This window comes from Stegostoma tigrinum, chromosome 9, assembly GCF_030684315.1.
Source record: "Stegostoma tigrinum isolate sSteTig4 chromosome 9, sSteTig4.hap1, whole genome shotgun sequence".
Classification (NCBI taxonomy): domain Eukaryota; kingdom Metazoa; phylum Chordata; class Chondrichthyes; order Orectolobiformes; family Stegostomatidae; genus Stegostoma; species Stegostoma tigrinum.
The window spans coordinates 1,735,085-1,747,576 of record NC_081362.1 but is presented as its reverse complement, the minus strand read 5'-3'; the positions used below and the strand labels follow the sequence as shown (position 1 = coordinate 1,747,576).

Genomic DNA, 12,492 nt, shown 5'->3' with positions numbered 1-12,492 from the left:
ACTGTGTCTTCATTAACCCAACTGCTGTCTGTCTTCATGCACCTGAAACTTTCCAGGCACGCACTCGACCCATTTCCACCAATTGTGAAGGATGAAGCTGCTGAGCTGGTCTTTATACTGGCTGTGTGCCAACTCAGCACAAAAGAGGAGCAGCAGGAGAACTAGACTTTTAGTGACAGACCAATGTGGTACTCCTGCTTCCTGTTTCTTGTTGATGACAGGGCGTTTGCACTCGTTATTTTTCCTTTTTAACAATGTTAAATATTGCCTTCTGGGAGAGGCCATAGCCAACTCGTATTATCACCAGACTATTAATCCAGAGACCTGGATAATGTTCTGAGGACCTGGGTTCAAATCCTGCCATGGCAGATAATGAAATTTGAAGCTAATAAATATCTGGAATGAAGAGCCTATTGTTGACCATGAAACCATTGTCAATTACTAGGAAAAACCCATCGGCTTCACTAATGTCCTTTAGGGAAGGAAAAAGGCCATCCTTATCCGGTCTGGCCTACATGTGGTTGACTTGTAAGTGCCCTCTGGGCAATTAGGGATGGGTAATAAATGCTGCCTGGCCAGTGACACCCTCATCTTATGAATGAATAAAAAGAAAGTGCTGTAGGCAAATGAATCCTACAAGCAGTTATCAGTATCTAAGAAACCTGAGGCCACTAACCTGCCTAAAACTGGTTTTGCGGATAACCCTGCACTGTATACAGCTATAGAGATGTATTGCTTGCTTGCTTAGCCATGGGATGTTCACTTATAATGTTAATATCATCACTATCTTTTTATGAATTGTTAAACTGGTCAGATGATGCTGTAAACAACAACGATAGGTGTAATGATGCTGAAAGAGACACCCTTTTGAAGATTAAACTCAGATTGTTCTTCCTCTTATTTCTTTTCTCCTTAATTGACTTACTGGAATGATCCTCATTTCCTTGAACTGTGTAAGTGCTTCTTATCTTAATTAAATCAAATTTATGTATTGTTAAGGAACTATTGGTTTTGGATGGAAAATTGCAAATTGAAATTTTTTAAAGATTTTTATTTTTTTCCTTTCTGTTTGCTGACTAGACTTAAATGGTCTGGTGAACAGTTTTTTTTTATTGTCCAAAATATTCGGAACCTGTGTTGAAGTGAGTCATATTCTTCTTCATGGGTAAAGGCCATATCATATTGTTTCACTATTGTGCTTGCCCATTGTAAAACATTAAGGCTGTTTATGTTGGTGTTCTCCATTTGCAAATTTCTTCAATTCCTCTGCAGTATTGATGATACTGAATAATGGTTTATGATCATTTTCAGACTAATTCAACCCTTTGCATTAACTTGCAAACAACTAAGCTCCAATTCTACATTTTCTGATTTCATTGAGAATGCACATGCACCTGTCAATAAACCTTTGTATCAAAACTGGGCATTTATATTTTACAAAATACTAATCAGTAGTATTTCTGTTTTCTGTTTATGCCAATTCTCTCCGTACTTTGGTTTCAGCAATATATTGAAGCTGAAGGAGCAGGACAGCACATTAACCGGGACATAAGAGATGGGGTGGGGTTTGGAGGGAAGAGTAACAAGCAAATAGCACGAGTTCCTCTGTTGTATTGTATTGAGTACTGGGCCAGTTGAAGCCATACATTTCCAGTTTAAGATTAGCTTACAGGTATTGAATTTGACATTGTGCTGAACTGTAGAACTACAGATGGTGAGAACATGGCTGAAAACATCTAAACTCATTTCACAATGAAACTTTACTATTATTGTGGAGAAGGGAGTTTCATTTTTTAATGCTCATTTCTGGCCATTCCCCCATGAATTCACATTCCTCTCAGTTTGTTTGTTCATTGCTGATTGTTATTCAACATCTTATGTCATCCATTTTACATTCCTGATTCATTTTTCAGACTGCAAACACTATGCTCACACCCTCCTGTCTCTCAGTGACTTGACTAAATAACATATTCAATTATAAAAGCAAAATTCTACAGATACTAGAAAGCTGGAGAAGTTCAACAGGTCTGGCAGCTTCTCAGAGAGTGAAACAGAGTTAACATCTTGAGTCTGGTATGACTCTTCAGAACTCATTTTCATCTTTCTCTGACCTTCAGTGAAGCAGTAACAGCCTTGTTTGTTTTGATTTCTCCAGGTCACCTGCATGTATAGCCAACAGGTAACATATTTCATTGGGGCTACCTTCAGTCTTCATTCATTAGCTATCATCCTGTTCTTGCTGACCTTTTCAGCCTTGTTGGTGCCTTTTCTTCTCAGTTTAGGAATTCTATGATGGTAAGAACATCATGCTAGCCCACTGTGCTGCTCCATCCACTGTATAGAGGTTAAATAACATATAAAGATAATACAATGCTCAGAACCAACTTAGTTGAATGGAAGCTAATTCAAGAAGGAATTAGATAAATATTTGTGTTAGTTATGTGGTAATGTGTTTTTGCTTTGTTTAATTCAGTTGTTTACATGGTTTTTTTTTAATGTCCCTTCTTTTAAGGATGGTTTTCTGGAAAAGCTGAACTCCTCAGAGTTTGTGGCACTGTCACGAACAGTGGAAACGTTTGTCCAGGAAACAGAAAAGATATGCAGCAGACGTAGCATGTCCCTTCGGGGAGCCCTGCAAAGCCAGGCCAATAAGTTTGTCAACCGGTTCCACGAAGAGCGGAAAACAAAACTTGGGTAAACCTTGGTGGGATGGAAAAGCAGTCTGAGCTGATTACTGAAGCAACGCAAATGAGTTTCAAATTGGATGAAAGTTAGAGGAGCCCCAGACTAAAAAGGGCTGAGCCGACAAATTTAACTGAAATGTATTAGGTTGGCATGGGCATTGGTCTGAAGATCCGTCCTCAATTCAGAAGCTAACGTGAGACTTCGTTATATATTTGTTGGAGTCTAGGGTGCTGCGAGGTGATCTTATTGAGATATTGAACATCCTGAGGGGATGTGGAAATGCAATTGAATACAATAAAAAAATTCCGATATAAGCTGGCAATGAGAAGGAGCTTCTTAGTGGTTCTTGGTCTTTGCTTTCTGGGGAAGGGAATTTCCTTGAATATATTCAAGGCTCATTCAGGCAGATTTTTGATTTAAAAAAAATATGCCAAGAGTTATGGGGGGCAGACAGGGAACTGACATTGAGGGCGCACTCAGATCAGCCATGTTCTTATCAAATGTTGGAGAGGTGTGATGGGCCAAATGGCTTACTCCTGCTCTTGTTTCTGATGGTTCTAAGAGACATCTGATTATAACTAATATTAGTGATCTAAAATGGAAAGCAAAAGAAAAATCAGAAAGGCAAAGAGAGCATGAAGCAGAGCTGACAGCTATCTTAAAGGATGATAAACCTGGTATTTTTTAATTGAATAGTGAAGAGGTATATCCATTGAAGGTGTAAAAGGAGATCTTATGGAAGTTAAAGAAATGACAGCAAAGTTAAATTAATATTTTGCCTTTACTTTTGGAAAAGCCTGTAGTGATGGATTTGTAAGGGAAGAGGAACAGGGAATGGGAATATTATCAATCAGAATGTCAAATTGAGGAAGCAGACAGGTAAAACGCAAGTGGGGCGATGTACTGGCCCTCAGTGATGAACATTGCACAATGTAGGAGAGGAAGGATTCACTTGGCACAGTTTTTCATGTTAAGTATTCACTGTCCACCATTATCTGTTAACTTTTACTCAAAATTATTTACATTAACATGATCAGGAGTAGGCCATTCAGCCCGTCAACATTTCAATACATTTTACCTACTCCATAAACTGGTATGCCATTGGTCATCAGAAAGTTATCAGTTTCTACCTTAAACGTCTTTTAAAGATTGAGCTTCCACACCCCTCAATTGGAGAGAATTCCAAAGGCTCAGAATTCCTCCTCCTCTTGAAACTAAATGGCATCTTCCTTAAGTTTAGGTTGTGTCCCCAGGTTCCAACCAAGCGTAACATCTTGCCTGCATCTCCCTGTTCCCTTTAAGTATTTTTTAAGTTTCAATGAGATCATCTCACATTTTTTAAAAATTGTAGAGAGTATAAGACCAGTTTGCCTAATCCCTCTTGGAGCACAGAAACAAACCCTTTGGTCCAACTCATGCAAGCTAACTTGACTTTCCACTCTGACCTAGCCTCATTTGCCATCATTTGGCCTACATCCCTCCTAACCCTTCCAATTTATATATACATGCAGATGCCTTTTAAATATTGTGATTATACCTACCTCCTCCTCCACCTCTGGCAACCCGTTTCATACATGCACCACTCTCTACGTGAAAAAGTTACCCTGTTCCTGGAACAGTCCTGCCATGCTGGGAATAAGCTCGGGGAATCATAGAAAATAGAAGCAGCATAGGCTATTCAGCCCTTCCAGTCGGCTTTGCCATTCAAAATGATTCTGGCTGATCTTCAAACTCAGTACCTTGTTCCTGCTTCCCCCCGCTTCCCCCAAAACATTTGATTCCTTTGGCCCTCAGAAGTATGTCTGCGTCCTTCTTGAAAACATCCAATGTCCTGGCTTCAATTGCTTCCTGTGGCGGAGAATTCCACAGGCTCCCCACTGACTGGGTGAAGAGATTTCTCTTCACTTCATCTCAGTCTTTAATTGTGTATCCCACCCCGGTTTTGGATTCCCCATCATTGGGAACATCCTCCTTGAATAATTCTGTTAAATTTTTTGGTTTCTATGACAATCCTCCGATTCCCCTCAACTCCAGTGAGCTGGTCTTTTCATATATGAAGTCATATCAAAGTGCAATGATCCTATAGAGATCAGATTTATAACTTTATGAAATAGTTAGGTACATGTGTAATTATGGAAATCTTAATATATCTGTTTCTGATCTGTCATTTCTTGATTTGTTGTAGTCTTCTGTTGGACAATGAGCGGTGGAAACAGGCTGAAGTTCCAGCTGAGTTTCAGGACTTGGTCAATTCCATTGAGGATGGAGTGATTGCTTTACCAGAGAAAAAAGCCACAGGTCAGTGCTTTGTGGATTAGAGAGAAAATAGAGCTTTCTGTTAGATCTTTCTTGTTGGAGGAAATCTTAAAACTTCTAAATATGGAAAGGAATTTTTTTGTGTATTGCTGAAAAAACATTGAGCTCTCAGCTTGAACTTATCCAGACAGTTCACAAGAAATGCCAAGAAAGCGGAAAATCAACATTTACACTGTCTGAGAGTGGTATACTCATTGGTTGGCAATTGGACTGTAATTGGTAGAGTTGTTGCCATGGGGAATGCAGCAGTTGACGATTGATTGTTAATTGCTGGGATCTTTTGGATTTCAGACGCACAGGTTGACTCTGATTGATCACGATATTGACCTTTCAGTGCTTATCACGTTTTGGCTACCAGACAGCTAAATATATTTCTGTATAATTATAGAATTTTAAGTGGCTTAAGTGTTGAATGTCTGTTGCTAGCATGTGAAAACTTAGAAAATTTTGAGAATTCAACTAGACTGAGCCACATACAAGAAAGTAAAATCATCTGTCTCCTTGCATTTGTAAAAGTGTACACACACTATTTTCCTCCTTTTTTTGGTTTGGAACTGAGAATTGAGGTTGAGTTAAACTTTGAATAGCAGCTTGTTTTAAAAGAGAACGAAAACAGATGTGGGGGACTGGCCTGGAGGATAATGCAACTTAATTAATATTGTAACTCTTCATACAGAGAGTGGTGGAGAGTAATGGGCATGTGGAATGCGCTGCGAGCAGCGGTAGTGGAGTCAGATACTTTAGAGACTTTCAAGCGACTCTTGGATAGACATATGGATGATAGTAAAATGTAGGGTATGCAGGGTAGATTGATCTTAGTAGGATAGTAGGTCGGCATAACATCGTAGGTCGAAGGGCCTGTACTGTGTTGTACTGTTCTATGTTCTGTGCTGGGACACTGTAGATGAATCAGACCAAGTTGTTGCAGGGCTGTATGTCCCACAATATACCCGTACGGTGGCTGTATGTCCCACAATATACCCGTACGGTGGCTCTATGTCCCACAATATACCCGTACGGTGGCTCTATGTCCCACAATATACCCGTACGGTGGCTGTATGTCCCACAATATTCCCATACGGTGGCTCTGTCCCATAATATACCCGTACGGTGGCTCTATGTCCCAACAATATACCTGTACATTGCAGTTTTTCTCATTGAGGAAAAATAAATGAATGCTGCCAGAGTCTACCTGCCTGGTCTAAGTTCAGTTAACCAACAAAAAGTGCCTGTTCAAACTTCCTGACACATCACGCTGGCAACTATGATGTAACCAAATCAAAATGCTTTTCTCATGCTGTTTAAACTGACACTCTATTTCTCAGTTTGAATTCCTCTGTTCTAGTCCTGAAGCAAGCCAAGCAAAAAGCTTCAACTTTGTATCTCTTTCTAACATTTGCAGTTTTTAAAGTACAAAGCAATTTCGCATGATCGGTATTTATCATACAGGTAGAGATAATTGGAAAATATAGAAATGACCATTTCTTTGGATTAATAACGATCTTTTTACTCTTTAGTTCCACAAGAAAGAAAGCCTGCTGATTTTCTGTCTGTTGATGGGCAGAAATACGCTGTGGTCGGGTAAGTGCCATTTACTATAGTGTGAACTGTAATTGGGTAAATGCCAGTTGTTACAGTATACACTATATTTGGGTATGTGCTGTTCATCACACTGTGAACTGTAATTGGGTAAGTGCTATTCATTGTAGTACATTGTAGTTGAGTAATTTCCATTCATTATATTGTGGACTGTGATTGGCTAAATGCCAATTATTACCCAGTTACAGTCCTCCATATGATGAATGGCACTTAGCCAGATAAATGTACCACGTTTACTGAGAACTGTAATTGGTTAAATGTCATTCATGATCATAGTAGTTGGTAAATTGGCATTCATTATACAGCGGACTGTTGTTGGGTAAATACAATTCGTTATTGTGTGACCCCCACCCCATTTTTGTTCTTTCTTCCATCAGATTAACAGGTGTTGTAAGGTTCATAACTAGTATTTGTATTTTGGGTGGGATTATCTGCTATGTCTCAGTGCCCCAGATTTACTATATAAAGCTCTGGAGGTTGTCTTTTTTCCCTACCTTTTTTCCTGAATTGTGATGCTGAATACCACACTCTAAAAAAAAACTAATATTGCTTGTTTTATTTGTGAGTACGGTAATACACAGAGTTAATAAGCTACACAAAAAGCAACATTGTACAGTGCGTAAAACAAGGCTTTCCCAACTGGTGATCATGACTGGAAGAAGAGTCACCTCTTGCAACATTAGTAGCGAGATTCCTTCAAATCCCTGTTTTTCAAGTAGTGGGCATCACCTCCCTGCGCAATCCTGGACGTTTGAAAAATTCAGTGGAAAACAAAGTGACTTTTTGGTTAAACTTCCCAGCTGATTAAACAGCTACCATTCCCCCTTTCTTACTCTTGAGGTCCTTCATTCCATAATTTCATTCTATAACCACCTTTGTCACACATATTTCACCCTCTCATCTACATCCAATTCTTCACCCTGCCCCTCACTCTTAGGCATGGGCCCCATCAAATTCAAGGATAAAATTGGGTCACAATGTGAAATAGTTTGGGAAGCTTTGGTGTAAAACAATCACTGAATCTATGCAGAATTGGTTAATATACCACTTTAAATGTCAACACTCCTACAGTTTCCTTTAAAACTTTCTGCACATTCAGTGATGTGGTTCTTATATTAGGCTTGAATTCAATATCCTGGTGTATGGAGCTAAATCAAGATTTTGTGAATAAGTCTTTAGTTTGGAGCAAACCATAGAGCATTCTGTTGACATGGTGATTTGTGTACTGTCAACACCCATCATTTGCCTATTAATGGTTAACCCTGGGCTCAAAGATCCTGTATTCTCCGAAACAGATCACACAATTCAATCCATATGTTTCACACAGAGCTGTTTTGAAATTTTACAGTGGAAAAGTAGACTGGATGGATTATAGGAGGATCCGTGTGGACTTCTTGGGCCGAAGGGCCTGTTTCCACACTGTAGGGACGCTTTGCTATGATTTCAAAAATCAGTTGCCAACTTAATTTTTTAAAAACTGCCCTAAAATACATTCATTGACTTGGAGAAACTCAACAAGTCTGGCAACATCTGTGGAGAGAAATCAAGATTATTGTTTCAAGTCCAGTATGACTCTTCAGAACTGGAGCAATCATTGTCCTACTGGACACAGGCTTGGAATTCATACTTTCATCCCACCATTCACTGTCAATCGCAAAATATTTGTCAAAACAATTTTTCTCTGAGATGTACTGCACGATTGACTGGATATATTTTTGATATAATCCACAGACAAAATAGTAAAGATATTTTAGTAATGCTAATGTAGATATAACAGACTGATGAAAATATTATACATTTAACAAGGTAAATAGTTCACACGAAAATGTCAGTGTCTTACTGTATTAGGTGATTAGTTATTGCAAGTGCCCACATCATTAAAACTATTGCCATTTTTGAGGAATAAAGAGATGAGTTTAAACAGGTAGCCCAGTAGTCAACTAAACATTATTGCAACAGGAGTTCATAACTTATGAAGTGCAAACTTCACCAGCAATTTGTAATGAAACAGCCTCCCAGTTTTACCAGAGTTGTTTATAATGTCCAAAGTGATGACAGAGCAAGGATCAGGCAGCAAGCTGAGTATAGATTACCCAGCCAGCTAAGTAGCAATGAAATGAGGGACCTAAGCAAGTTGGTGGAGGAGCGAGACTGAGGGGAGCATGATGTGTGTTGAGGTGCTGAGAGAGCAGGATCTTCACCTTTCCAAACACATGAATGTACCTTGTGCTGGGGAAACTTTAATGCTGAATCTGCTGGAGTACCGCAGCATGATTCTCAGAAGAAGCAGACACAAGCAAATGGAATTGCTTTGGTGTCAGCATAGGTATGGAAAACTGAAAATTTAACCTTTTTAAAACATATATGTCGGAAGTGTAAGTGTGATACTGTGCCATACTTTAACCTGCATGTTGCTTAACAAAGACTTGTTTTATCAAACCAGCACATGGTTGTCATTTATTTTGTTGGGGTTGAAACAGACATAGTGTAAGAATGTGTTATTTCTGTCTGCAAAGGAAAGAGTCCTGTATAATAAAATATGAAGCTTCCAAGAAATGCAGATAGAAAGAACATGTGCACGCAATGTGCCTGTTTCAATTCAACAAAATAGCTGAACCACTTTGGCTCATCTCTCAAGGCAATGCCCTGACCAATCATAGTCAAACTATTTTAAAATGTTATCAAAGCCTGGCAATTAAATGTCAGTCAGCATTAAAGGGTGCATTCTGCATGGCAGCACCTCCACCAATCAGAGTCACCAGCTGTCAACAATCAGTACTCTGCTTTCTTGCATGCAAATGTGGATCTTCCCCTTCCGTTGGTATTCTTGTGTGAATTGTCCTGATGAGTGCAAAACAGAAAGCTTCAACAAACTGTGTCCTTTGTCAGTAATAGTCAAGTTCTCCATTACAAAACAACTATTCATACTTCAGTCTCTGGAACCTGGACTTTATTGGAAATCTTTGATAAAATGAAGGCTCCTCCTTCATCTGTAGCCTAGTCTTGGAAGTTTCTATCAGAGCTTTATTTATACAAAATGATCCTTCTGAATGATTACTTAGAAATCTTTAACACGGCTCCTTGCCCAGAGTCACAGCAGCCTATCCTTTCTGATGCAGCAGGCCTTTTCCATCCGTGTTGTCCAATATCGAGAAATGTTTCTTTTTTCCCCCTGAATTGAATTTGCTCTATCTGTAACATGACAGCATGATAAAACATGTTAGAAGCAACATGATAAAAGTGCTCTGTGGTAGTCTGTAACATGCTGTATTCCCATGCTGCTTCTGTGGTCACTCTGCCAGCCTGTCCAAGTCCATCTGCAACCCCCACTTCCTATGTCCCCCTGCCTATCATTGCTTCATCTGTAAACCTAGCAACAATACCCTCAGTTCCTTCATCCAGATCATGAATGTTTAATGTGACTAGTTATGGTCCCAACAGGGACCTCTGTGCAGCTCCATTTGTCACTGACTGCCATCCTAGAAAAGATCCTTTTATCCCCACACTCTGCCTTCTGCCTATCAGCCAATCCTCTATCAATCCCAGTACCTTGCAACTGACCTATGTGCTCTTGTTTACCTACCTTCTGTGCGGCACCTTGTCAAAGGCCGCCTTGAAATCCAAATTATTCACATTCTCCTTTGTCGAACTTGCTTGTTACCCTCTCAAAGAATTTTAACAGATTTGTCAGGCATGACCTCCATTTGACAATGCACTGCTGACTCAGCCCAGTTTTACCACACACTTTCAAGTACTCTGCAATCTCATCCTTAACAATGAACTCTAAAATTTTGCGCGTGACTGGGATCAGATTAACTGGCGAGTCTTCTGCCTCCCCACCCTCCTTAAATGGGGTGTTAGCGTAGTCGTTTTCCAATCCCGGGGAACCCTCCCTAACTCCAGTGATTTCTGAAAGATCACCACTAATGCCACTACCGTTTCCTCAGCTAGCTCTTTCAGACCTCGGGTGTAGCCCATCTTCACTGTGTGAATTATCCACCATCAGACCTTTCACCTTCCCCAGCACATTCTCCTTAGTGATAGCTACTACACTCACTGTGTGCTAATTAGAATATTTTTTCTGACCATACATGTATTGACGTCTTATCAGCTGTGGTTATGCTTGGGACTACTTTAAAATTTAAGAACTGCAATATTCTTAAACCTATGTCCGTAAGCATCACTGTAGCACCTTGTCAGAGTCATTCAGCATGGAAACACACTCTTCTGTCCAACCAGTCCATGTTGGCCGTAATCCCAAGCTAAACTAACCCCACCTGCTTGCACTTGGCCCATATCACACTCAACCTTTCCTGTTCATCCAAATGTCTTTTAAATGTTGTAATTGTACCTGTATCCACCATTTTCTCTGACAGGTTTTCCACACACAAAGTACTCTTTGTGTAAAAAGAAATTGCTCATCATGTTTTATTTTAAATCTCTCTCTTCTCACCTTAAAAATATGCAGTATGTTTGTCGTGCTTGGGTTCTGGTGTATTTGATTATAAAGCAACATAGTACCACACTTGTCTAGTGTACATATGTGGTTAGACTTGTTATAAAAGTATACAATTAAGATTGTAAACATAAAGTTCATAATTCTTTAATTTTTTTGTCTTGACAGGACTGTTTTGCTGTTAATAAGAATAATATTTGAATACTGTCAGTGTGTAGATGACATTCCTTCCATTACTACTGACATGCTTACTCGCCTCTCAGATTTATTAAAGGTATTTATCTAAAAACTATTTATTGTAATAATGTAGCTTAGCCATGAGACTATCCATGGATGATTAACTTGTCAATGTTCTTGTAAAGTATGATAGCATGGGCAAGTGTGAGCTGCTGTACACAAGAGTGGAGAAGTAAGGTGACAGAAATAAGAGTGATTCTTTGTGGCAATCCTTTTGTTTTCTTTAATCTAAAGTTTACTTTATACTGGAATAAAACTTGCAATTGCTAATGACCGATACACAGCTGCAGCAACATGGATTGACTAGAGATTTAAAAGTTTCCCTACCCACACCATTCTCTGTTCAGTTTGAGCATCTGTGGCAACGATGTGACTTTGTTTTGCATTTCTTGAATGAGATATCCTGCTGTTTTCTTTCAGTCCAGTCAACAGTGCTAATTCCTGTCCACTTACAGGTAGATCGTCAGGAAGCAGTTTGAGATGACTTTCTCCTTACAGAGAAAAACAAACATGCCAGTCCTCTGTTGCGGGGTTCATTGAACCCAGAGGGCCAAACTCAGATATCCAGTTTCCTTAAATATATTTCCTTATAACTTTCTCACCTCTTTGTGAGTCAATTGTAACAGGTGTTGGAATAGGTCTTTTGTACCTTCTTCAATGTTTATAATGAAACTTTCTTTTGTAATTCTTCATTATTATTTTGGATTGTAATTAATAGTTTATGTATCATTGGTTACCACCTGGAATGTTGTTCCTAGCATAAATATGAAAATTCAGAGCAATTCCAGAAAATACTTATGGCGTTTTACTTATTTTGTTTTAGCATTTTAATTCTCGAAGCTGTCAGCTTGTTCTCGGAGCAGGCGCATTGCAGGTCGTAGGACTGAAAACAATAACTACAAAAAATTTAGGTACTTTTTTTTGTCTGTCTCTGATCAAGCTGATTTTCTGTGTTTTTGTTAAGTATTCAGTGGACTTGACTGAAGCTTTGTTTTGGTGCAGAATCCATTGAATCACTTATTTAACACCAATCAAGAATGGGAACAGCTTTTGAAAGAGTTTAAAGGACATGGTTTTGACATGTCGAATATGAAAGGAAGATTACAGCATTTACAATAGAAAGCATTTCTTCAATTTCAGTAAATGAACTTGCTTAAAAAATCTGGTTAGACCTTTGTTCCCTAACTTTTTATCATTTC

The 12,492-nt window shown here is 39.1% G+C and overlaps 1 protein-coding gene across 4 annotated transcripts in view; it reads left to right on the top strand.

Moving 5' to 3' along the window:
• Window positions 1–12,492, top strand: part of vps54 (VPS54 subunit of GARP complex) — a 74,899-nt gene that overhangs the window by 47,166 nt on the left and 15,241 nt on the right. For 3 of the 4 annotated variants that reach the window (XM_048536379.2, XM_048536375.2, XM_048536376.2), the window contains 5 exons: window positions 2,513–2,694; window positions 4,871–4,983; window positions 6,519–6,582; window positions 11,225–11,330; window positions 12,117–12,204. In XM_048536379.2, coding sequence (XP_048392336.1) covers window positions 2,513–2,694; window positions 4,871–4,983; window positions 6,519–6,582; window positions 11,225–11,330; window positions 12,117–12,204 — 553 coding nt within the window. The remainder of the gene's footprint in view (window positions 1–2,512; window positions 2,695–4,870; window positions 4,984–6,518; window positions 6,583–11,224; window positions 11,331–12,116; window positions 12,205–12,492) is intronic. The other variant, XM_048536377.2, reaches the window with a different exon arrangement.